Source organism: Brassica oleracea, chromosome C1, assembly GCF_000695525.1.
Source record: "Brassica oleracea var. oleracea cultivar TO1000 chromosome C1, BOL, whole genome shotgun sequence".
In the NCBI taxonomy this organism is placed as follows: domain Eukaryota; kingdom Viridiplantae; phylum Streptophyta; class Magnoliopsida; order Brassicales; family Brassicaceae; genus Brassica; species Brassica oleracea.
The window spans coordinates 27,237,768-27,259,984 of NC_027748.1; the positions used below are offsets into that span (position 1 = coordinate 27,237,768).

Below are 22,217 nucleotides of genomic sequence, written 5' to 3' on the forward strand. Positions count from 1 at the left end.
ATCTACAAAAATTCAAAATAAAACACATTAGTAAACATAGAGAAAATGAAAGTTTACTAAACATTGACGCAGACGACATACCAGTAAGTCGTCTAGAAGACTTACCAGTAAGTCGTCCAAACAAGTAATTTTTGCAATTGAATTTTAAATAGGACGACTGACAGGTAAGTCGTCCAGCTTTGTTTGTTAAAAAAAAAACCCTAGACGACTTACCAGTCTAGGATAAATGGATTAATTTTCCATTTGACCGAATTGTGTCAAATATTTGACTTTTCCTGGACGACTTACCAGTAAGTCGTCTTCGGGAAAACAAAATTTCAATATTTTATTAAAGCTAGATGACTTATTTGTAAGTCTTCTCAGGTTAGTTTACAATTCGAAAAAGAAAGTTTATAATTCGAAAAAGAAACTTAAATATTTAACTTTACCCAGACGACTTACTTGAAAATCGTCCAGTTAGACGACGTACGAAAAAGTCGTCCGAGATAAGCAAGGTTTGACCAGAATCTAGGAAATAAATCTGGACGACTTTGCTTATCCTGGACGACTTTTAAGTAAGTCGTCTTACTTAACGACTTCCGCGTAAGTCGTCTGGGAAAAGTTAAATATTTAAGTTTTATTTTCCAATTGCAAAAGTAACCTGAGACGACTTACAGATAATAGGTCCAGCTTTAATAAAATATTGAAATTTTTGTTTTACCGGAGACGACTTCCAGGAATAATCAATTATCTGGCACAATTCGGTCAAATGCAAAACTAACACGTTTATCCTAGACGACTTATCAGTAAGTCGTTTAGGGTATTCTCTAGATTTTTTTTTAACAAACACAGATGACGACTTACAAGTAAGTCATCGGTTTGACCAGAAGACCAGATCTGTTCGTGGAGAAGACTTACCCGTAAGTTGTCTGGCTGTAGAAGACTTACCCACGAACAGATCTGGAAAAAATTTTAATTTCATACCTTAAACTAGTGAGATGACTTCCTTAGCACACATAGTCTTCTCCAACCACTCAGAATCTCAAACGAAAGTAACCCACCAAGAATAGTATGCTTGAATGGTTCTATCAACCATAAATAAAATTTGATTCAAAGGCTTGAGTTTTTTGGATGAATATGGAGGCAAAGTGAAAGAGATGTTGTTCTTAGTTCATAACAAGTGAGAAAGAGAGAGTGTAAATCGATTTTAGGTGCATTAAGAGCTTCAATTTGGTTGTTCATGGTGGTTGGGGTATTGATGACAATGACAATCTTGTAATTACTTGAAGATGATGAGGGTGAGAAAGTAAAAATGTCATTTTCGGAGAAAAAAAAAATGTGATGGCATTTTCGTGAATTATATGAACTTGTGGGGTGAATAGGACAAAAAAAATCCAAAAAAAGCATGAACTAATTTTAGGTTTGACTTTGAGTTTTGAGTCAATCTTGCAAAATGGTAACATTTATATTCTTCGCTGCACACTGCAATAATCACACATCTACGTCAATATGTAATTATCACATTACATACAATGCTTTTTCAATTAAATACATAACATTTTCTATTACAATTTTTTCATTTTTTCAAGTTTTCCATCTGATAAATATACTAGGACAGCACTAAAAAAGTTTTTATCACAAATATAAATTCTAAGAATCAAAATGATCAAAATATTAATGTCATTTATACTCCTAGAGTTAACTAATTCAAACCTTAGGGTTTAGAGTTAATCGGTAGAGATTTGAGATTGAGGTTTAAAACTTTATAAAATAAAAAATAAATATTGAAAATTTGAAATAAAAATTTTAAAAATAGTTTCAAAAAGTATTTTCGAATTACAAAAAGAAAATTTGAAAAAAATAAAATAAAAAATAAAAAAATTCGAATTTGAAAACATATAATCTAAAACTATAAGAAAAAAAATTACTTTATTTTTATTTTTTTTGTTTTTTTATATATCTAGGGTATTAGAGTTCTTCTACCTATTAAATGAAACATGTTGGTCATTTTCCTCCTTGTAATATATTTTTGTGACCAAAACTTGAAAATAGTCTATTTAGGAGAATTATCCTTTCCATTTTTCTTATACAATTTATTAATAAACTTTTATTTAACTTCTTTTCGATGGAATAGTTTTTGTAAACCATGATAAATTATATTATACTAATAAATTATTAAAGATTTATAAATTATATATGAACTTTATAAGATATTAATAGTTGTTATATACTTTTATATATGTATAATTCGTTATATAAAAAACATAAAATATTTATAGCCAATCTCTATTGTTCATTACTTTATATAATTATAAACAAAAATAAAATTTTATCAAAAATTATTTCTCTTTCTATAACTTTCTTAATTAGTTATCATAAATTATTAATTGTAATATTAATTAGATTATTTGGTAAGTGGTATTAATTGGTTATAGACTTTTCCGTGGCCAAATTTTGGTTATAGATTTACGTTTAGTTTTAAGATTTAATTAAAATAAATAAAAGTTAAAAATCGTTGACCAATTAAGTTATAACAATTTTAAGACTTTATCAATGACCCGTAAACAAAATTCGCTTGCTAAAAAAATTCATTTAAGTGACTTTTCTTTCAATATATCGAGGGACTTTAATAATAAAAGAGGTTATTTCGCATCATTTAAAAAATATATTTAAAATAGTGTACAAAAATATATTTAAAATAGTGGAAGATATCAAGACTTTGCGACAAAGTTTTGTTAACTCAGAAATTGTTCATGTTCCTAGGACGGAGAACAAAAGGGCGGATAGCTTGGCACGGAGTGCTCGGCAACAACTGTCTTTTGTCGTGCACATGGATGTAGTTTTACCACCTTGGTTTACAGAGTCTACATGAATCTGTAAATGTTTGCTGTCAAAAAAAAAAAAAAAAATAGTGTACAAAATGTAATGAATTAGGAAAAAAACAAGAAAATAATTCATATTTTTCACGTTAAATTTTTTCGTCCACAATTTTAAGAAATTTCAATTTACTTCCTATTATATTCAAATAATAAAAATAAAACAAATCAAAAAAGTTTATTTTATAAAATTTGAATAGTAAAATAAATGATTTGTTAACAAATTAACCACATTTTACTATTATAAATAAATGAAAATTTTAAGTTCTGTAATTAAAAATATATCTTAATAAATAAATAAAATTATGTACCCACTATACAAAATTAACAATAATTTCAATACTAATATGAAAATAAAAAAGTATATTATTCAAAATTCGAACGAGAGATACAATATAAAACGACTCAACCCATAGTACTAGACATCGACTTCCCGAGCCATCGAAGTTCCTCTGCTTAGCTGATTAAGACAACAAAACAAGACAAACGCTCTTCTCTTCTCTCGACGGTTAGTAGGGTTGAATATTATATATAGGTATAGATAGAAGTGATATAGCAATAATATGTATGACAGCACTTTTTGATTTAATTGTGATGGTTATTTGGTTAATTATAATTTTGTTTGGTTATATGATCAAATGTCCCCATAAAAAACTAATCGCTTAAAATTGAAAATCAGAAAAAAAATTCTTTGAAATTGTTTTCCCAACATCCTCGAAGTCTCCTTCAGCTCACATCATTGGATCAATCAATCAATTGAAATACGTGTTTTTTCGTAGCTAAACATATTATAAAAAAACAAAAATTAAATAAATAATTGAACTTGGAAAATTATCAGAACGGTCCTACAAAATTGTCGGCTACTTTCATCCATGCACTCAGGACAAACTGGTCCCGCATAACACATAATCGCCACTGCATATCACGTGGCAGATTGACAGACCCCAAAAGTTTGTTAACGAATCAAACCTCTTCACGTGTCGGAGATATGTAGAAAGTTGAAAAATGAAAGCCCACACGAATTGTATATATACTCACGACACAAATATTCAGAAACTTCAACACACTCGAACAAAATATCATACTCATCAATATCATACTATGATCCCCACACAAAACCGACGGATTCTAACTTTTACGGCGGTATATCCATGCGAATCAGTCTCCATAACCACTCTCATTGACTCACTGATAAAAATTGCCGGCGAGATTCTCAGCTTCAAATCAAAGCATTTCTCCACCAACAAACGAAGCGTTAAAGAAACTCTCCGACATGTCCTTAATCTTTTGATCGTCTTCCAAGAAATCCGGGTCGGGTTAATACCAGCGGATCGTTCCTTTCCTCGTTCTGCAATCCTAAGCCTCTCAGAGCTCCACGTCATCTTCCAGAAACTCATGATTTTATTAGAAGAGTGTACACGAGAAGGAGGTAAGCTTTATATGTTGACAAACTCGGACCAAATCTCAGCTCATTTCCGGGTCTTGACCCGATCCATATCCACGTGCCTCGACACATTCCCAGTAGGATCCATTGAGTTACCTGAAGAAGTCAAGGAGCTAATCTATCTATTAATCCGCCAGACCCGTAAATACGAAGCAAGACCCGACCGGGATGACAAACGGGCCCTAGACTCTGTGTATTGGATCTTTAATCTGTTCGAGAACAGGATTAACCCGAACCGGGATGAAGTAGTCAGAGTTCTTGATCACGTTGGTGTCCGAAAATGGAGGGATTGCGTCAAAGAGATTGGCTTTTTAGGAGAAGAGATTACAGTAGAGGGTAAGGATAAGAACGAAATCGAGCTCCTCAGCAGCTTAATGGGATTTATATGCTACTGCAGATGCGTGATACTTGGCGGCATTGATGAAGATGAAGATAAGGGAGAAGAAGAAGAAGACGATTTGGTTATTCGTGGCTTAAACGTTGATGATCTACGTTGTCCAATTTCTCTAGAGATTATGAAAGATCCAGTGGTTTTGGAAACAGGTCACACATATGATCGGAGCTCTATTGCGAAGTGGTTCTCCGCCGGTAACATCACGTGCCCTAAGACCGGGAAGAATCTAGAGAGTACTGTTTTGGTTGGTAACGTCTCCGTCAAGCAAGTGATTCAGAGTTACTTCAAGAAAGAGATTGATCAGAAGAGTATGAAGAAGAAAACGAGTATTCCTGAAAGTTTAGCGGCGGAAGAAGCCGGGAAGCTCATCTCGGACTTTCTCGCCGGAGAATTGATAAACGGCGGCCCTAAAGAGATGGTAAAGGCGTTAGTGGAGATTCGGATTCTCACGAAGACGACTAGTTTCAACAGATCTCGTTTGGTGGAAGCTGGTGTGGTGGAATCGCTGATGAAGCTTCTTCGTCCTGGAGATCCGACGATTCAAGAGAACGCCATGGCTGCCATTTTGAATCTTTCGAAAGATATCGCCGGGAAAGTTCGAATCGGTGGAAGCGGCGGTGGATTGGAGATGATCGTGGAGGTTTTAAACGAAGGAGCGAGGAGAGAGAGTAGACAATACGCAGCAGCTGCGATATTCTATCTCTCTTCTCTCGGAGATTACAGCAGATCGATCGGCGAGATCCCAGATTCGATTCCAGGATTGTTGAGAATCGTTAAAGGTTGTGATTATGGAGATTCCCCGATACGCAACGCGTTGATTGCGATTAGGAGTTTGCTGATTCAACATTCGGATAATCACTGGCGCGTCCTCGCCGCTGGAGCTGTTTCCGTTCTTTTGGATCTCGTGAGATCCGGCGAGATCGGTGATGGAGTCAAGGCGGATTCGATTGCGGTTCTCGCGAAAATTGCGGAGTATCCCGATGGGATGATCTCTGTGCTTCGTCGTGGAGGATTGAAACTCGCGGTCAAGGTTCTGGGTTCATCGGAGGTTTCGCCGGTGACGAAGCAGCACTGTGTCGTTCTGCTTTTGAATTTGTGTGTTAACGGAGGGAGTGACGTCGTTGGAGCCCTGGCTAAGGATCCGTCAGTCATGGGGTCGCTTTACACGGCGTTAAGTAACGGCGAGTGTGGAGGTGGGAGAAAGGCAAGTGCTCTTATCAAAATGATTCATGAGTTCCAGGAGAGGAAAACCGAGACGGGTTTAGAAAGAGAACGGTTCATACACGCCTGGTGATTTGGTACACACACTATACAGCAACTCTTTTGAGCTTTTTTTATCAGAGGGTTATGTATACCATGAACGGTTCATATACATTAACTTCATTTGTATATGTTAAACATAAACTTCTATTGTTATTATTGTATAAATATGTACTTGTATCATCTGTAACTCTTAGCTTTGAGATTTTTGTAATAACCCAAGAGCTAATAATACTCTACTATTTTGTAATCAGTTTGTGGTTTTCAGATAGAAGCTGTGCACAAAATCAAAGTGTGTTGTGGTTATGCAACTGACTTTCTGGAAATAAGATGAGTAACTTTATCATAGAAACCAATATATCTACACTATGATCTAAACTGCTTTTCAGTTGTGATCTAAACAGTAAGACTAGTCCACAAATCTACACCCAAAAAGCATTTCAAATGAAATAATCCAAATTTATGTGCTCAGTGAATAATATTGGAAATACAACAAACATCATAAAAACCAATATTTATTGTACAAAGATAAAAGATAATAATTAAGCGAGCCAACTTCTCACGTGCCCCAGAAATCTCTTATGGGCTCCTAGAGTCTCTTATGCTCCTATTTCATAATTATTTTTTTGATCAAAATCCAAACTCTCAAATCAAATCCTTCCCGGTCATCAAAACTAAACCCTAACCCCCCCTATGGATTAGTGAACCCATGGGCAAATATTTAAATTCTATACCTTTCAAATTCAAAAAAAAATATTTTAAAATCGTTTTTAATCATATTTTGATGATTTTTTCGAAAATATGGAAAACAACGTTTTTGGATTTTTGAAATATTTTTATTAAATTGTATAAATCAAATAAAAAATATTAACGTTTCCATTTTAATTTTATGATTTTTTCGTTTGACATATAAAATTAAAAGAACAAAAGGGTCCTTTTGAGATTGTGTTATGAGATATAGGGGTATGAGAGGATTTGTCTCTGTAAACATGGTGATTCTTCTTTAAATCCAAAAACAACAAGACCTTGAAAAAATTGGGGACGCAGCAAAGGAAGAAAAAGTCTTTAAACAAAAAAAAAAAGTATCAGGCTTTGGATTTTACCGGGACACCAGCTTCGACCCGCTTGATCTCGAAGATGAGCATTCTCCACATCTTGAGAACAAACATCTCAGCTTCTTCATCTAGTATCGATTGCAATAGCTCAAGCATTTGAGCCGCTTGCACGTGCTGTTGAGTGTTTAACACAATGAAATCTACCAGTGTGGCTTCCTCTTCTCCAAGAAACTCCATGATTTTCTTTGAGATCCATGGCCTCATTCTTTCGTGCAATTGGTGCTTTCAATGTTAAAAAACAACGAACAAAACATGTGAGCACAAAAACAAACTCACAGGCATTATTAAGGTATCATTAATCTAGAAGAAGTGCAATATGAGATTACCTTGTCATACATAGCCCAGTTTATCTCGTAAGAAAATAACTCTTCCTTTGTCTTTGGGATTGTATCTATCAATTGTTTGGCATCCATCAGCTTCTTGGTATCAGGTGTCTTTGCTTTTCCAGAATCTTTACCGTCTTTGGTTGAACCACCATGCCCGTCGCCTCGGTCCCTGGCTCTGTCTCTGTCCTTTTCCCGTTCCCTTTCCCGGTGGATTGGCTTATCATGAGAATGTTTGCTCCTATGCTTATCGCCTTCTGTTGTCTCTTCCTTGGGATTACTACTCGAAATTCGTTTTGCAAATTCAGCAGCTAAAGCCAAATGAGGTGGTGGTGTATTCCCTGAGCCACCGTGGGCCACGGCTTCCTGTTCCTCGGCTGAGTAATCTATAGGAACCAAAGGTTTCATCTTCTTATCCTTATGCGCTTCTTCTTCATCCTCCTCATAGAAAACAGAAGGTACAGATGTCCGTTTTCCGGATCCGACAAGCCCGAATCCCAATTTCTTGGAGGGAGCATGTGCCTCAGACCCACTGTTATTATCAACAGCCATGGACATTTCATTACCAGAACCATTTTGTTCCATATCTGCAATTAGGAAAGGGGTCCATTAGAAAGAGATACAGAAGGAGAAAGGGTAAGACAGAGAGGAACACACTCCTTACCTGATGCATGGTGCTCACTGAAAGATTCACCTACAGTTTGGAGAGTTGCCTTATTATCGTTTTCAATGGTTGATGTCTGATTCGGTTCACTTCCAATAACTGCATGTCCAGATAGGAGCCTTAAGGCATCTAACTGCTGTTGCTGCAACTTTTGCTCCTCAGCAATCCTCTTCGCTTCAGCAACCTCTTCCTCTTCTTTCAGTCTATCAGCCAAGTCATCCTCCTTCTCTCTTTGCCGCCGTCTTCTTCTCTCTTCTGCACCTCTATGCCATCTTCTTCTTGAATCATCATCGTCTTCATCCTCCTCTTCCTCATAGCGGATTTCCTTTTTCCTCTTACGCTCTTTGTCTTTCTCCTTCTCCTTCTCGTACTGTCGTTCCTTCTCCTTTTCTCTTTCTTTGCGTTCCCACTGTCGAAGACGAGTCTGGTAAGCGCGCTCCGCATCCTCAAGCTTCCTCCTGTGCTCTCTCTCTTTCCTCAATCGTTCTCGTTCAGCCTCCCTCTCATATCTATCCATTTCTTGCTCCTTTTCACCTCTATCTCTGCTTCTACGGTCATTTCTCTTACTCCAATCAGGTGAACTTGTGTCAGGCCTACTATGTTCTCCAGGAGTCTCAACATCATTTGCAGTGGAATCTACATGAGCGAGACATTTTGTCAGACAAATGATATAAGTAAAACAAAAGGACTAGTGGGGGCAAAAAAACAGACCAGTCCGAGATACGTTAGTGTTGGAGTCTCCATCCTTAGATTTGAAAGCAAGCTCTATGCCTGAAACATCAGCAGGTGGGGGTGGGGGTGGTGGAGGCAGAGGGTTGGTCTTTGACCTTTCTTCAATAGCATTGTCAATTTTCTCCTTAGCCTCTTTGTCAGCTTCTCTTTCTTCATCAGTTAGAAGTGCAGAATTAGCAATATCAATGTTTTCTTTACTCTTTGGTTCTCCATCCTTTCCCGTCTCCCCAACGGTGGGCGCAGCAGATATTACAGATTTTTCTCGCTCACTCTCAGGACCTTCACCTTGACTTTCCTTGGCTTTCTTTGCATTCTCAATTTTCTTCTCAACATATTTTAGCAAATACTCCTTTGTTGCTTGATTAACATTCACCTAGCAGCCATTTAAAATAAAAGATGAGAAACACGTTAAGAGATAGCTCAGAACTGCCTCAACTTGGATAAACAAAAACATAACTATAAATTGGGTAGAGAGATGCATGATTACCAAAAGCTCTTGTCCATCTATAGTTAGTTTGGTAAGTAGGCGTATTGCACGAAGACTCCCTTCAGCTGATTCAAATTCATAGAATCCAAAACCTTTCGGTTTCTTGGTGGTCGGATCTTCCGCACGTAAACAGCCTTTGACATGACCACAAAACTGCAAAACAATGGCAAGATCAATATTCAGAATATATTAAAAGGGGAGCTAAACAGAGACAGCCTTAGAAGTTATGAATGGGGAAACTGCAGATAGAAAGAAGAAAGCAAACCTCGAGAATAGACATCATAAAGTCATTTTCCACGGTTGCTATCTTGCCAATGTAAATAGTGGTCTGGGGTTTCTCTGCGGGTGGTGCGAAAGGCGCAAGAACTGGTCTAATCATAGGAGGCATTACGGGACGGAGACCAGGCATTCCTGGGATAGGTGGACGTTGTACAATTGGCACAGCGCCGACTGTACCAGGAGGGCGCATAATAAAACCCGGACGAACCATTGTTGGATACGGAGAAGGATACCGGAGAACCCCTGCATCAACAAAACAAAACAAGTCTCTGGAAATTCATCAGTAAATGTTCTACATGTTAACAGAACAACGGCATTAAGCATAAATCAAGAGTGCCATGAAGCGGAATTGAAAATGCATTGTGTATTGTTACCACAAACTAGAGCAAATTAGATATGGACACCAGAGTAGTACAAATACCACCAGGATGAACATAGAAACCTGAAGGACACATTAAGAAGATAGAACCAGTATCGCAGTTATTTTTACCACATTAAGTAGTTTGTACCTCATAGGAAAACTTTAAAAGAGATAAGAATCTATAACCATCTCACAAACGTTGGATTTGAGATTAGATAATATCAGAATGCCCATCATCACATGTCCACGTGGAACTTATAAAAACTAGTATTTCCAATCATGATAACTATATCTCAACCATTAGCAGATTGGAAAAGAAAGAGATATATGCGGAAGCCTTAAAAGAAATAGCAATACCTCAAAGCCAAGACCAAGGAGAAGTCAGTCGCTACAAAAGCTTTGTTTTCGGAAGTTCAAAGTTCTCAAAAAGCTACAATGAATCTCAATTTAACATAAAATTTGGGAGCATGATGCAATTCTTTCAAGATCATTAAGGTCAGGGGGTTTTGGTTAAAATGTGTTTAAAGAGTGTGGTTATAGAGCTACACTAACTAACTAAACAAAAGGAAGGAGGATATTGCGCATACCAACATGAGGGAGGCGTAGAAGTGAGTTGGTCCCTACCCAATATTTGAAGCCTTGCAACGTTTCTCAATCAAAGACACTGTATGAGAAAACACCCGGTGGTCATCGGTGACACTAATCTATTACTTTCTACCCTAATTAAACTACATTCATATATAGTTCCACTTTAGCTACTTTTGCGAATCAGATTCCAACATACACACACAAAAGCAAACAAAAAAAAAAAAGAAAAAAAAAAAAGGAAATAGAGAGAAAGGATAAGAGGAACCCACCGGGAGGAGGAACAGCGGGATAGCCATTAGGCATAGGCGTGAAAGGTCTCATACCATTGGGAGGAGGCTGGGATTGATAAGGCATGGATCCTGGAGGAGGAATAGGGTTTTGAAAGTTGGGAACCTGAGGGAACTGCATCCCGGGACGGAATTGTGGTGGCGGCGGAAGATTGGGGACAAGCGAACCAGGAATCTGAGGCGGAGCATACGGCGGACCTGGTTGAAAGATCTGTGGTTTGGTTGGGTCGAATGGCTGTGGGTGTTGTTGAGGCGGTGGCGTTGGTGGATTTGGATTGGGAATCGGAGTAGATGGCTCTGGTCTGTGCGAATTGGGATCTACCGTCGCCGGAGAAGAAGAATTGTCGGCCATGGGAGTCTTAGTTGGGTAATGACTTCACCGTATCTGGAGTTTTGCCCTAAAATTCGATTTCTCCAATCTTAAACTCTTGTCAACTTGTTTGGGCTGTGCCCTTTGTTTGTTTGTTTGTTTGCTGTTACACGTGTTTTTATACTGTAGGCTTTTCTTTATAAAACTCTTTTAAAAAACTCAGATTTATTAGTAGGACTTTTACCAAAGTATTAAATTTTCATTGTTAAATTAACGAATGTTTTTTTTTACTGATTTTTTGTGGTAAATTATGATATATTTTTTAGCTAAATTTTGTTTCATAAATCAATCCGAAATAGGAATAAACACCCTTATTATAAGTTCGACTCGAACAAAAACACTATATTCAAATGTTTTCTCACTAGCTTCGCTCGATCCATCACGCGTTTCATTTCGAATCAAAAATCCTAAAATATCGCTTATCGTCTCAACCTTTGATGAGAGTTACATGAATGTGAACTTGACTTCGTTTCCTCGGATGCTGGGACTTCCCACCCTATAAACTCGTCGAGGCTTGTTATCATCACTAACTATGAAGCGCTAAACGAACACGAGAGGAGAATACAAAGAAGCACTATCCAAGTGAAGAGTTCCCTTAAACCGTTTGCACAAACTCGACTCTGCTTCCAAGGAGCCGATTTGAAAAGAGAGATCCAAGGACCACTCAACCCAAGATTGGATCGTCTTTACATGTTTCATTGACAAAATGAAACAGATCAGAGCTCGTTAAAATTAAGCTTCCCGGTTCCAGAAGTCAGGCTTTGTGATTCATGTAAGGTATTTAGAGGGATATCTTGGCTGAATCCCTCCTCCTTTTAGCACAAAATGTTGGATCCTAAAATCCACTCAAAAATATGGTACATGCTGATGACTATGGAAAGTGTATGTTTTATTGATAGAAAGGTGATCCAATTCTCTCCATACCAAAACTATAGTCTCATTACATTCATATTCCCTTGTTCTTTGACACCTATTTGTATTGATCGACATATTCAAACATTTCTATCAATTAAACCTACACCTTCCATAGTCATTTGTCTAGTCCCAACAACTTTTGTCGTTGACAAAGAACAGAGCATTGCAACAAAGGAGAATACTCTACAAGGCAATAATCCTACGTTTATTATTTCTCAACCTCTTAACGCTGGCTTATACTACCACCAGAACTAAGAAAATTAATGCATAGAAAAACTTACACAGTTAATTGTCAAGAAATCTTAAGGGACTGGACTTGAAGACTTTACACCAAGATAAATAGACCAATTCACATGACGCATTAATTCTGATCAAGTGTATTACTAATCCATCTCTAATCCATTACTAATCCATTACTACACACTTAAGTGTATTACTATTACCTTATCCAATCAAATGTTTGTCTTGATTCGTTGATCCTCTGAAGCAACACCTTTCTTCTCATCGTACATCAGTAATCATTTGTCTCGGATATGGTCTTGATATTGGTCAGACGTTAGTTGTTAGTTGTTACAAATAGAGAAGGATCATATGTTCAAGTTGCTGTGTTTTCTCTATTGTTTTTGTTTATTTTTAGTCTTGATTCTAATTGATATGGTGTATAAAGCTGTTTTCTTCTAATAACATTCTAATTGGTTTCTAATTTATTGCTCCGTGATGAAGGATATGATCAAGAGGGTGCCAGAACGGGCAAGAAAGTTCCAATGTATGTTATGATGACAGCACAGTGGCATAGGCGAAACTGTAGCTTTTGTGACTTTGCCCAAAAGTACAACATGATGGTCAATCAAAGCTTGAATCTTTCTCCTTCAACAAGAAACTGAAAGAAGATCAATGAGAGCCTTATCTGTAAACAAATCAACATGTCAAGGTCTGAAAGCTATTAATACTCCAAACATGTTCTTGTCTCAGCTTTAGAGCTATAGCTCAATTATTTGCGAGAGAACATAAGCACCAACCGTCCAAACTAGTATGCAAAATGTCACTAACTAGCCTTCACTGTCTCATCTCTTAGACAAGGATTTCACATCACAAATCATCGTAGAGAGGTTCTATAAGGAAAGACAACTCAAATTTGTAGTAACAATCATTCATGCTTCCATGATTGTCCTTAAATTTTGACTTCTACTTAACAAAACTCATCAATAGTTCGAATCCCTTATATATTAAAAGAAAAGCATTGTAGTTAATGCTTTCACACCAAGTTGGACACGTGTCAATTGGAGAGACACTCTCCCAGATATATTTCCTTATTCACCCTTTTTGAGCTGATTTTGTAAATAATTTTCACGTGATCTTCTCACGTAACGTTGTTCTTGTGGATTCTTATTACTTTCGACTGAAGATGTAGAGATCATCTGTGTCGGCTTTCCGCGGAAGAAGAAGAGTAACAGTGTTAAGAACCGAGATTCAATATGTTACAAGAAGAAGAAGTCCGAAGAAAAGATAAGAAAAGAGAAGTCGAGGAGAAACACTAACCCGAAAGTACAAACCTCTTCTATATATACTATTTAATCTCTCAATCTCCTAATCTTTCTCTCTGAATCACTGAAGGAATTCTCTGTTACTCGCAAGAACAGAACGGAGATAGAATGCCATTTTTTTCAGAAAAAAAAGAGCAGAACGGAGAAGATGATCACGATCTGATCTCACGAAGGCAAGTAAAGCTAATGATGACAAACGTAAAAGGCAGGAGCAAGATGCAAAAGATGAACCAACTACATGTATCTATAGCTTTTTCATGTATCTTTTGCTATGCTTCGGAGTTCTAATGCTTCGGAGTTCTCACGTAACCAACTAATGCTTCAGAGTTCTCACGTAACGTTGTTCTTGAATGTGTCAAACCATGAGCATGGTTGAACTATAAATATGTTACAAGAAGAGATAAGAAAGGAGAAGTCCGAGAGAAACACTAACCAGAAAGTACAAACCTCTTCTATACTCTCGAATCTCTCAATCTCCTAATCTTTCTATCTGAATCGCTCAAGGAGTTCTCTGTTACTCGCAAGAACAGAGCGGAGAAGATGATGATGTCTCTTCATCCTAACGTTGTTCTTGAACGTGACTTCTTCTTCTCACATAATGTTGTTCTTCAACGTGTCAAACTATGAGCATGCTTGAACTATAAAGAGTATAGAAGAAGTTTGTACTTTCGGGTTAGTGATAAGATTTGAGAGTACAGAGAGTCCTAAGAAGAGATAAGAAAAGAGAAGATGATGACGTCCCAAGAAGAGATAAGGAGTTCTATGTTACTCGCATGAACATAACGGAGAAGATGATGACGTCTCTTCCTTTTCTCTTATAAGGGATTTGTGACACTATAATGTATTAAATGTACCAAAAGATACAGAAAGTAGTAAACATTGGAATATTAGTCATTAATCAGGACTAGAAGAATCTCTCTTTTTTTCTTGTGTTGTGCAATTTCTTGTATGACTAATGGCTATGAGAGTCACGTAGAAACCAAAAAAAAGAAGTTATATTCATATGTGACTGTTATTAGTTCTGAGTTGGAACTTCTGATTTTGGGTTTACCGAACCGAAGTTCCGAGTTGGAAAGTCTATTGAAATCAACGAAGATAACCAATTCGTATAATGGTGGCCAAGGCAAAAAATATATGATAATCAACGAAGATAATCAATTTATGGTAATATAATTAAATCGTATTGTGCTTGCCAAGGCAAAAATATATGATAATCAATTCGATTTTAACTGGGAAACTAAGTTTTAGGAAGATTCAACCCATGCATGATTCTAATTTTCTTATCCTTGCGAACTTTAATACAATACTGAATGGGTTGTCACATCCAATGTACTGTATTGGTATGGTATGTATAAGTTTGTTTAGTTTTTGATTAGTTACTTAAAGAGGCCGTGTAGGATGGTTCAGCTAACAATTTTCATCTTATTTCTATTATTTGTTTAGACCTTTGTGGAGCTATGGTTGATGTAGGGGAGTTGCAACAACTTGAAGAACTAGGACCTGGCGATATATTTAAGAATTGCATGTGTTTCTTGGTTGGCGATAAAAAATTAGAGTGTGCCCTAATTTTCATCTTCTTCTGCTTGTATGGTCACAGGATTCCTATGCCGGCAAATTGAAGTTAATCTTGGAGAGTCTATCAAACTTGAAGACTTTTTCGTTTACTTAGTATTCTATTTACATTTGTATTTTTGTTTTGGCTTTTAACATCTTGCTTAAAAACTATGATGATAAGTTTTATAATTATGCATCTTAATAAAAATGAACTTTTTAGTTATAAGAGAGTTTTTCTATTGTTTAAATATGCTTTTAACATTTTTGAAGTTTTTCTCCGTTGTTTTCTTCCTTTTCATGACAGGGAACGATCATAGAAAATGTAATGTTGTACGTCCAGCCCATTAAACTTAATCTTCGGCCTCCTTTCCTTTTGCACACAATTAAATTGAGCTACGTGTATTACAAGATTGAGCCTCCTTCCATTTGTCTTACTCCCTATGTTCCTAAATGTAGGATGTTTTACAGAATTTTGATGTTCCAATATATAAGATGTTTTCATTTTCCTAGATAACTTTTACTTTATTAAAAATTGTGTATCCAATCACATTTTAATATTCTATTTTATAATTGGTTGAATACCATTAATTTATAGTTTTAACGATATTTTTTAGACAAAAAGTAGTTTTCTTAATATATGTGTTTCTACGTAAACATCTTATATTTAGAAACATATGAGTATTATATTACATTTTTAGAGCCTTCAAAAATCTCAAATTTTTCTATACAATAAAACAAAATTAATTTAACAAAAAAAACTACATAATAGTAAAATAAAAATGAAAAAATACTTTACTCATTTTGTATCATATCCATCTTTAATAAGTTTGCAACATGTTCTAATAAATAAAGGACAAAAATTGCAAATACATACTCTATTTTTGATTTCAAACATTAAATCACCGAGTAAATTCACTCTACGTAGGACTCGGGTTATTACCTAGTTGAGATGATGAAACAACACATCTTGAGAGAAAGAAGACAAATGTAGAGTTTGGAAAGGTGAAAACTGGGTTATGAAATATTTAGAAAAAGTTATGGGTTTAATGTAAGAAACTAAAAGTTGCAAGGAAAAACAAAAGCTCAAACGCACATGAGGATTTATTGTTTTTGCAAATTTGAAGTAAAAAAAACAAGTAAAAATGGGAGGCCAAATAAAAAGATGCCTGTCAGACAACCGTGCGACCACTCCAGAGAGGTCAGACCTAACCGGATAGCGATCCTCTACAGCGCAGAGAGTCCAAAGACAGTCATAGCCGTTAATCACACTCAGATCGCACGGTCATGATTCATCAACCAGGTTTAGAGGACTGTCTCCTTAGAAATCAAGGATACAGAGGTACGAGCCTATAGAACAGATCCTGTTCAAGTAAGGTCGTGACTTGTACCTTCTTCTCTTCTCTATATAAACAACACAGCTTCTCTCTGTGTGTTCCGATGTGGGAGGAATAAACAACTTCAAATGCCCTATACGCGACCCTTTCATATCTCAACACACTAATGCCTCTCAGCCTCTGATACGCCGTCGTTTAGTTATCTCAATGTCTGATGAAAGAAGCTGTGAAACAAAGGTTTATTTTCTTAATCAGAATCTCATTCTGCTTAAACCCTTTTCGATTAACGTTTCTTGGAAGTCTCTTCGGTTGTGGGGTAAGGTCTCGGTGGCTCTACGAGATTCTGGGTTGAGAAGATCAGCTCTCACTCGGGAAAAGTTTTCAAATTTTGTAAATGTAACAGAGAATTTGGTGAAGCACATCATTAAAAAAAAAAAGAGAATTTGGTGAATCGCTTTTTGATATTGTGAAATGTTTTTCTTTTATGTTGAATTTTTAGGATGTGTGGAACTTTTTTGAAATTGTTTGATGGGTTTCTATTAGACTTTTACGTTACTTGGTCGAAGTTTTGAATTGATGCAAAATAATGGGAGTACCAGATTTATCTGAAGACTCCTAACAGGGAGTAAGTGATGATTCTCCTCCCACGAGAACCAGGCTTGTTCTTTATGACTTCATTTGGCTCGGGATCATTACAGTAAATGGTATTTAGGAGACAACTGTCAATCTGAATCATGAAAAGAAACATGATTGGTACATAGAAACACAAAAAGCTAAAAAACTTGATAGTGAGATTTTGAGCATGTGAATTGAGGCTTAGTCAGGTTTTGGTACATGTGCATAAATCATTCACGACTTTAAAGCAAAGACTTTTATTTATGTCTGTTTTCTTGGGTTGTGATTTTTGAACTATGTTTTCATCCCTTACCGGTCTATTTGTCTTTTTTTTTATCCGAATAGTACCAGCACATTTATAAAGCAAAACAGAAAACAAAACAATTCTTATGTTATGGGTTTGGCTTTTAAGATATAGTGATTTGTCTTTCTCAGAGTCACTCTCTGACTTAGCGGAAAAGGCGGGGAACTGTCCTTTGTATCACTTTCTCTTGGAGCTTGAGCCTGCGGTAGGACTCTCGGATATGGCAAGGCCTGATGTGTCCTGCTTCGTTCCTTTTTACCATAATTAGTCGAGCTGTTTCCACGAGCTCACCAACAAACATTTTTGCTATACCACTAATAACCGAAAGCCTAGGGTCGTCGTTGTTCATATTCTTAATCCCTGTTATACTCTCTAATAGCTTCTTCATGTTTTTTGATTTATGAAGAGTAGATCTCCTGAAACATTCATATCTGCTCATTTGATCCTCTGTGAATTGCGATATAACGGCATGCATCTTGGCTACCTTCTTCTCACGATCACTAGCTTCAACAGTTGGGATTTGGGTGAGATCAACTTCCATATTGTCAGAGGTTTTAAGTTTCTTCACCTGACGGAGATGGCCAACATCTTCTTCACTGCCATCTACGCCTCTGCCATTGTCGGAAACAGGTGATTCTGGAGGAGATTCATCTCGCTCCTCCTCCTCCTCCTCCTCCTCAATTGCTGCTTCAAAAGGATTTTTGTAACGTTTCATAAAAAATACATTTATTTAATTAAATATATGGGACTCCATTATATACTCATGTTTGTCTTAGTAGAATAAGTTGGCTTTCCGATGTGGGACAAGTTATATATATAATCTCTGATGCACTTGTACCAGACCGAAGGACATCAAACCGAAATCGCATTCCAAACCGGAAGTATTTTCCTTAACTTTTATTCATAAGTTTAGTCATTTCTTGTGTTTCACGTTAATTAATAAGAAGAGTGTTTGGTCTTCCTTGAGATAAGGAACCACCTCTTCCACTTTCCCATTTCCAGTTTGTAGGAGTTGAGCTCCATTTCCATTGTTGTTTATCTCTATTTAATCAATGAAAAAGACAAAAAGAGGTAGTCTTATCTACCCAAAAATACTCGTGTATTGTTTACAACAAAACTCTTGCTTTGAAGAGGGACCAAGGTAACATTTGGTATCAGAGCACTTTTGCCGTAACTTGAAGTCTATTAGAGTTATGGCAAGCAACAAGGAACGATTGTCTGATCTGGAAACTGGACTTGGCATGGTCCAGGATGAGGTATCGAAGCTCAACGAAGGATTCAATACGAGATTCCGGAGTATGGAGGACTCTTTGCGACAGATGCTCAACGAAGCCGTGATTAGCATCCGTGAAGGGGGCTCAAACACACCGATCGGGAGCCATCGATCGGAAGGAGCCCAACCATCCGTCTCCGTTACGCGCGATCACACCACTACCACCAACCCATTCACGCCTACAGCCACCAACCGCCATGTAAAACTGATGTTTCCAAAGTTCCAAGAAGGAGATCCAACGGCATGGTTAAGTAAAGCGAAACAATATTTTACTTACCAAGAAATGCCGCTAGATCGGAGGGTTAGCTTCGCCTCTTACCATCTGGAGGACGAGGCCAATGAGTGGTGGCAAGCTACATCTAAAGCTCTCCATGAGGAGCATGTTCCAGTCACTTGGGATGTGTTCGAGGAAGAATTGTGGGCTCGGTTTGGACCTACTGCAGCAGAGGACTTTGACGAGGCCCTATCTAAGATCCGACAGACAGGAACGTTGCGAGAATTCCAACGTGAGTTCGAGCGACTACAGAACAAGGTCTCGGGCTGGACTCAGAAGGCGCTCATTGGGACTTATATCGGAGGCCTCAACGATAACATCTCGGATGGCATCCGTATGTTCCAACCAAAAACCCTCAAGGCAACAATTGAGCTGGCTCGAATGAGAGACGAGCAAGTGCAGCGAACCAGAAAGTCCTTCTCCAATCGCAACAACCATGCACCACCATCGCCGAGCCAAGCGTTAACTGCCAAAGTCACACCCACCGGTCAACCTAAACGCTTGAGCTGGGAAGAGCTACGGAGGAAGAGAAGTCTCGGACTTTGTTTCAGTTGCGACGAAAAGTATACTCCAGACCATCGATGTCAGAAATCGCAACTGCTGCTCATCGAAGGAGTAGAGGAGGATGATGAGGAAAACGCGCCGGATCTGGAAACAACAGAAGCGGAGATCACGGTCCAGGCTCTCACCGGGTGGGATTCTCCAAAGACCATCCGGACTCGAGATCGAATTCAGAAACATGAGATGGTAGCGTTGATTGATAGCGGGGCCACTCATAGTTTCATTAACGAGAAGGTTGCGAAACACTTTGGCTTGACAATGACTCCAACACCACCTTTTCGAGTCAGAGTTGCTGATGGCCGACCACTCCGGTGTACCAGCGTATACAAACAGGTCACCACAATTGTCGGTGGCGTGAGCTTCTGTATCGATCTCTTTCCACTTCCTCTCACGGGTCTCGACATGGTTTTGGGAATGACGTGGCTTACGCTTCTTGGGCCAACACTGTGTGATTGGGAGGCCCAAACCCTTGAATTTACGTGGGCTGGAGAAAAACAAAGAGTCTACGGGCTTCGGAACAAGACGATGGCAGAGGCCCAGCCAGAAATAATTATCAAAGAGATTCAGTTGGGCCACGCATGTTTTACTCTGAGCCTACAACAGCCAAACGACAAGATGACCACGGTATCGGAGGAGATGCAACTACTACTGAATCGATACGCCGATCTATGTTATTTATATAAAATGTTAATTAACTTGTTACAACTTATTGAGAATTATATTCACGGAGTCTACCATGGGGAAATTGAACATCAACAGAACAAAAGATCAGCAATCTCATGTGTGTTTCTTACATACAGAGATTAAATTTTCTTCTAAGGTATACAGTTACATAATTAAACCAAAGGCATCAGACTTTCTTTTTTTTTTAAAGAAGCAAACGTTTTATTGAAGAAGGGAGTTTTTTTTGTTTGAAAAAGCTAAATATAATTACTGCAAAAAAAAATCTAATAATTTTATCTCAGGAAAAAACTAAATTTAATTATTGCAACAAGAAATCAAACTGATCTACGCATACAAATATAAATTAAAAATATTTTTTTTAATTAAATTTTTGAAAAAATTATTTCATACTTTGGAAAATTGTAGATCAAAATCTCTCTTAGCTACTAAAAGAGAAGTAAAAACATCAATTTCAATTGTTGTCACCTATGAAAAAAGTTCACTTGCTTTCGTTATGCTCAAATAATTAAGTGAAAAACAAGCCCATGCGTATTGTCGAAGAACCCGGTGCTCATACCTCATGAACAAATGACCATGGTCAAAATATGTAATGCAAACACGATAGAGCCACGAAACAGAAGGCCCAAAACGACGTTGCCTTGATTCAACCTTGACCGTTGTTTGAATTAAATTGTTTTTAAACCAAATGAAAAGAAGAACAGAAAAGAATGCGACACTGAAATTATCTAGTTTGGCGCACACTCTCGCCTACGTTTAACTTTCAGAATTCAATATAATAAACACTAATCTCAAGCTTTTTGATATCTCTTTATACTTGTGTGTTTCAATCCGTTACACCACCAGGGATCATATAATATAAGGAGGAAAAAGAATATGACTTTATACGTCTCCAGTTTTCACACACACACACATGGCCCAAGCACGTATCCTATGATCAACACTAATAGTCATCAAGGCCCTCTTTCGTTTTCACCTAGATGCTTTAGCGCACTATAAGATATCAATTAGATAGTAAATAACATATTCTTCAACCACCAAGAAAAGTAATGATAATAGATTTTGTTGCAACGGACCAGATGCTATCATATATATGCCAGAGGTTTTATCATAGTTAGATGCCTTTTATCATATGTCCAATCATTTGCTTAGTATAATGTTTTTTTTCTTTTGGGTCTATCTTTAACGAATTTTTTTTTGGGTTGATTGCTCTAAAAAATAGTTAAACTAAACTTTTCTATTTACTTTTCACAAAAAAAATTCAAACCAAAAATCACGAAACTTTTAATTCTGATACCATTATGATGGATCATATGCTTTTAGACCAGACACTTTACTAAAATCAGACCAAATGCTCTTTGGTTCATTTAGTGTAATATTATCCGTTTTGAGTCTAAACTTTCAAAAATTTATTTTTGAGTCGATTAATCTCAAAAAGACTTTATACTAAATAGAGTTGAAACAAGCTTATATATTAGATTTTCTTTGGTTTAATATATAACGAGGAACTTGGATTGTCTATTTAAAATTATTTACTCTTACAAATTTGATTACGTTTGACTTGCTAATAAAAAGAACGGTTCGGCTTTACCTTTTTTGTTATTTGTAGGTTAAAAGTTATTCGTTAAAATATCGTATGAATATTTACTACTTGCTTTTTGAACATGCTTTGTATTGTTACTGACTGTGCAAATTAAATAAAAGAAAAAAAGGTTATGAGCGTCTCCAAAATATCATAAGCATTGACGTTTGCGTACATGCATCATCTATATATAGATATGTCATTCACTCTTCATCGCCTATGCTTTTGCATATCTCTTTTATCTCCTCTCTCGTCTTCACCTAGATGCTTTAGCGCACTATAAGATATTAATTAAATAGTAAATCACATATTCTTCAACCACCAAGAAAAGTAAAATGATTACGATTTTCCTGTGGCGAACCAGATGCCGGTGTATGCCAGATGTTCCGTTATAATTAGATGTCTCCCTTATTATATGTCC

At 36.9% G+C, this 22,217-nt stretch overlaps 3 protein-coding genes across 7 annotated transcripts; 1 reads left to right on the top strand and 2 right to left on the bottom strand.

The window, feature by feature from the left end:
• The first annotated feature begins 3,725 nt into the window (after positions 1–3,725).
• Positions 3,726–6,206, top strand: LOC106312614 (U-box domain-containing protein 19). Its single transcript, XM_013750201.1, has one exon. It carries the CDS (start codon positions 3,861–3,863, stop codon positions 5,985–5,987), a length of 2,127 nt encoding a protein of 708 aa, XP_013605655.1. The 5' UTR covers positions 3,726–3,860; the 3' UTR covers positions 5,988–6,206.
• Positions 6,207–6,387: 181 nt separating this feature from the next.
• On the bottom strand, positions 6,388–11,245 carry LOC106312583 (RNA-binding protein 25). 5 transcript variants are annotated; one of them, XM_013750161.1, is made up of 8 exons: positions 10,772–11,235; positions 9,540–9,796; positions 9,275–9,427; positions 8,767–9,160; positions 8,056–8,691; positions 7,395–7,978; positions 7,057–7,290; positions 6,388–6,560 (listed from the first exon to the last, which is right to left on the bottom strand). In XM_013750161.1, exons 1-8 carry the CDS (start codon positions 11,139–11,141, stop codon positions 6,543–6,545), a joined length of 2,646 nt encoding a protein of 881 aa, XP_013605615.1. In that variant the 5' UTR covers positions 11,142–11,235; the 3' UTR covers positions 6,388–6,542. The 5 variants fall into 5 exon arrangements, with proteins under 5 accessions (XP_013605615.1, XP_013605623.1, XP_013605641.1 ...); XM_013750169.1 differs by lacking the exon at positions 6,388–6,560 and adding an exon at positions 10,502–10,578 and having other exon boundaries at positions 6,873–7,290; positions 9,540–9,995; positions 10,772–11,245; XM_013750187.1 differs by lacking the exon at positions 6,388–6,560 and adding an exon at positions 10,502–10,578 and having other exon boundaries at positions 6,873–7,290; positions 10,772–11,001.
• A 6,108-nt stretch (positions 11,246–17,353) lies between these two features.
• LOC106301144 (transcription initiation factor TFIID subunit 11-like) lies at positions 17,354–18,155 on the bottom strand. The gene has a single exon (XM_013737475.1). It carries the CDS (start codon positions 18,138–18,140, stop codon positions 17,571–17,573), a length of 570 nt encoding a protein of 189 aa, XP_013592929.1. The 5' UTR covers positions 18,141–18,155; the 3' UTR covers positions 17,354–17,570.
• Positions 18,156–22,217: the final 4,062 nt, after the last annotated feature.

What these genes read in the sequence shown, in the direction of transcription:
- LOC106301144 (XM_013737475.1), bottom strand. Translation starts at nt 18,140, where the DNA reads ATGAAACGTTACAAAAATCCTTTTGAAGCAGCAATTGAGGAGGAGGAG.
- LOC106312614 (XM_013750201.1), top strand. Translation starts at nt 3,861, where the DNA reads ATGAAAGCCCACACGAATTGTATATATACTCACGACACAAATATTCAG.
- LOC106312583 (XM_013750161.1), bottom strand. Translation starts at nt 11,141, where the DNA reads ATGGCCGACAATTCTTCTTCTCCGGCGACGGTAGATCCCAATTCGCAC. An exon ending in CACTAACGTATCTCGGACTG is followed by an intron (nt 8,692 to 8,766) that starts GTCTGTTTTTTT and finishes TCGCTCATGTAG; the next exon opens with ATTCCACTGCAAATGATGTT. An exon ending in ACTGGGCTATGTATGACAAG is followed by an intron (nt 7,291 to 7,394) that starts GTAATCTCATAT and finishes TAACATTGAAAG; the next exon opens with CACCAATTGCACGAAAGAAT.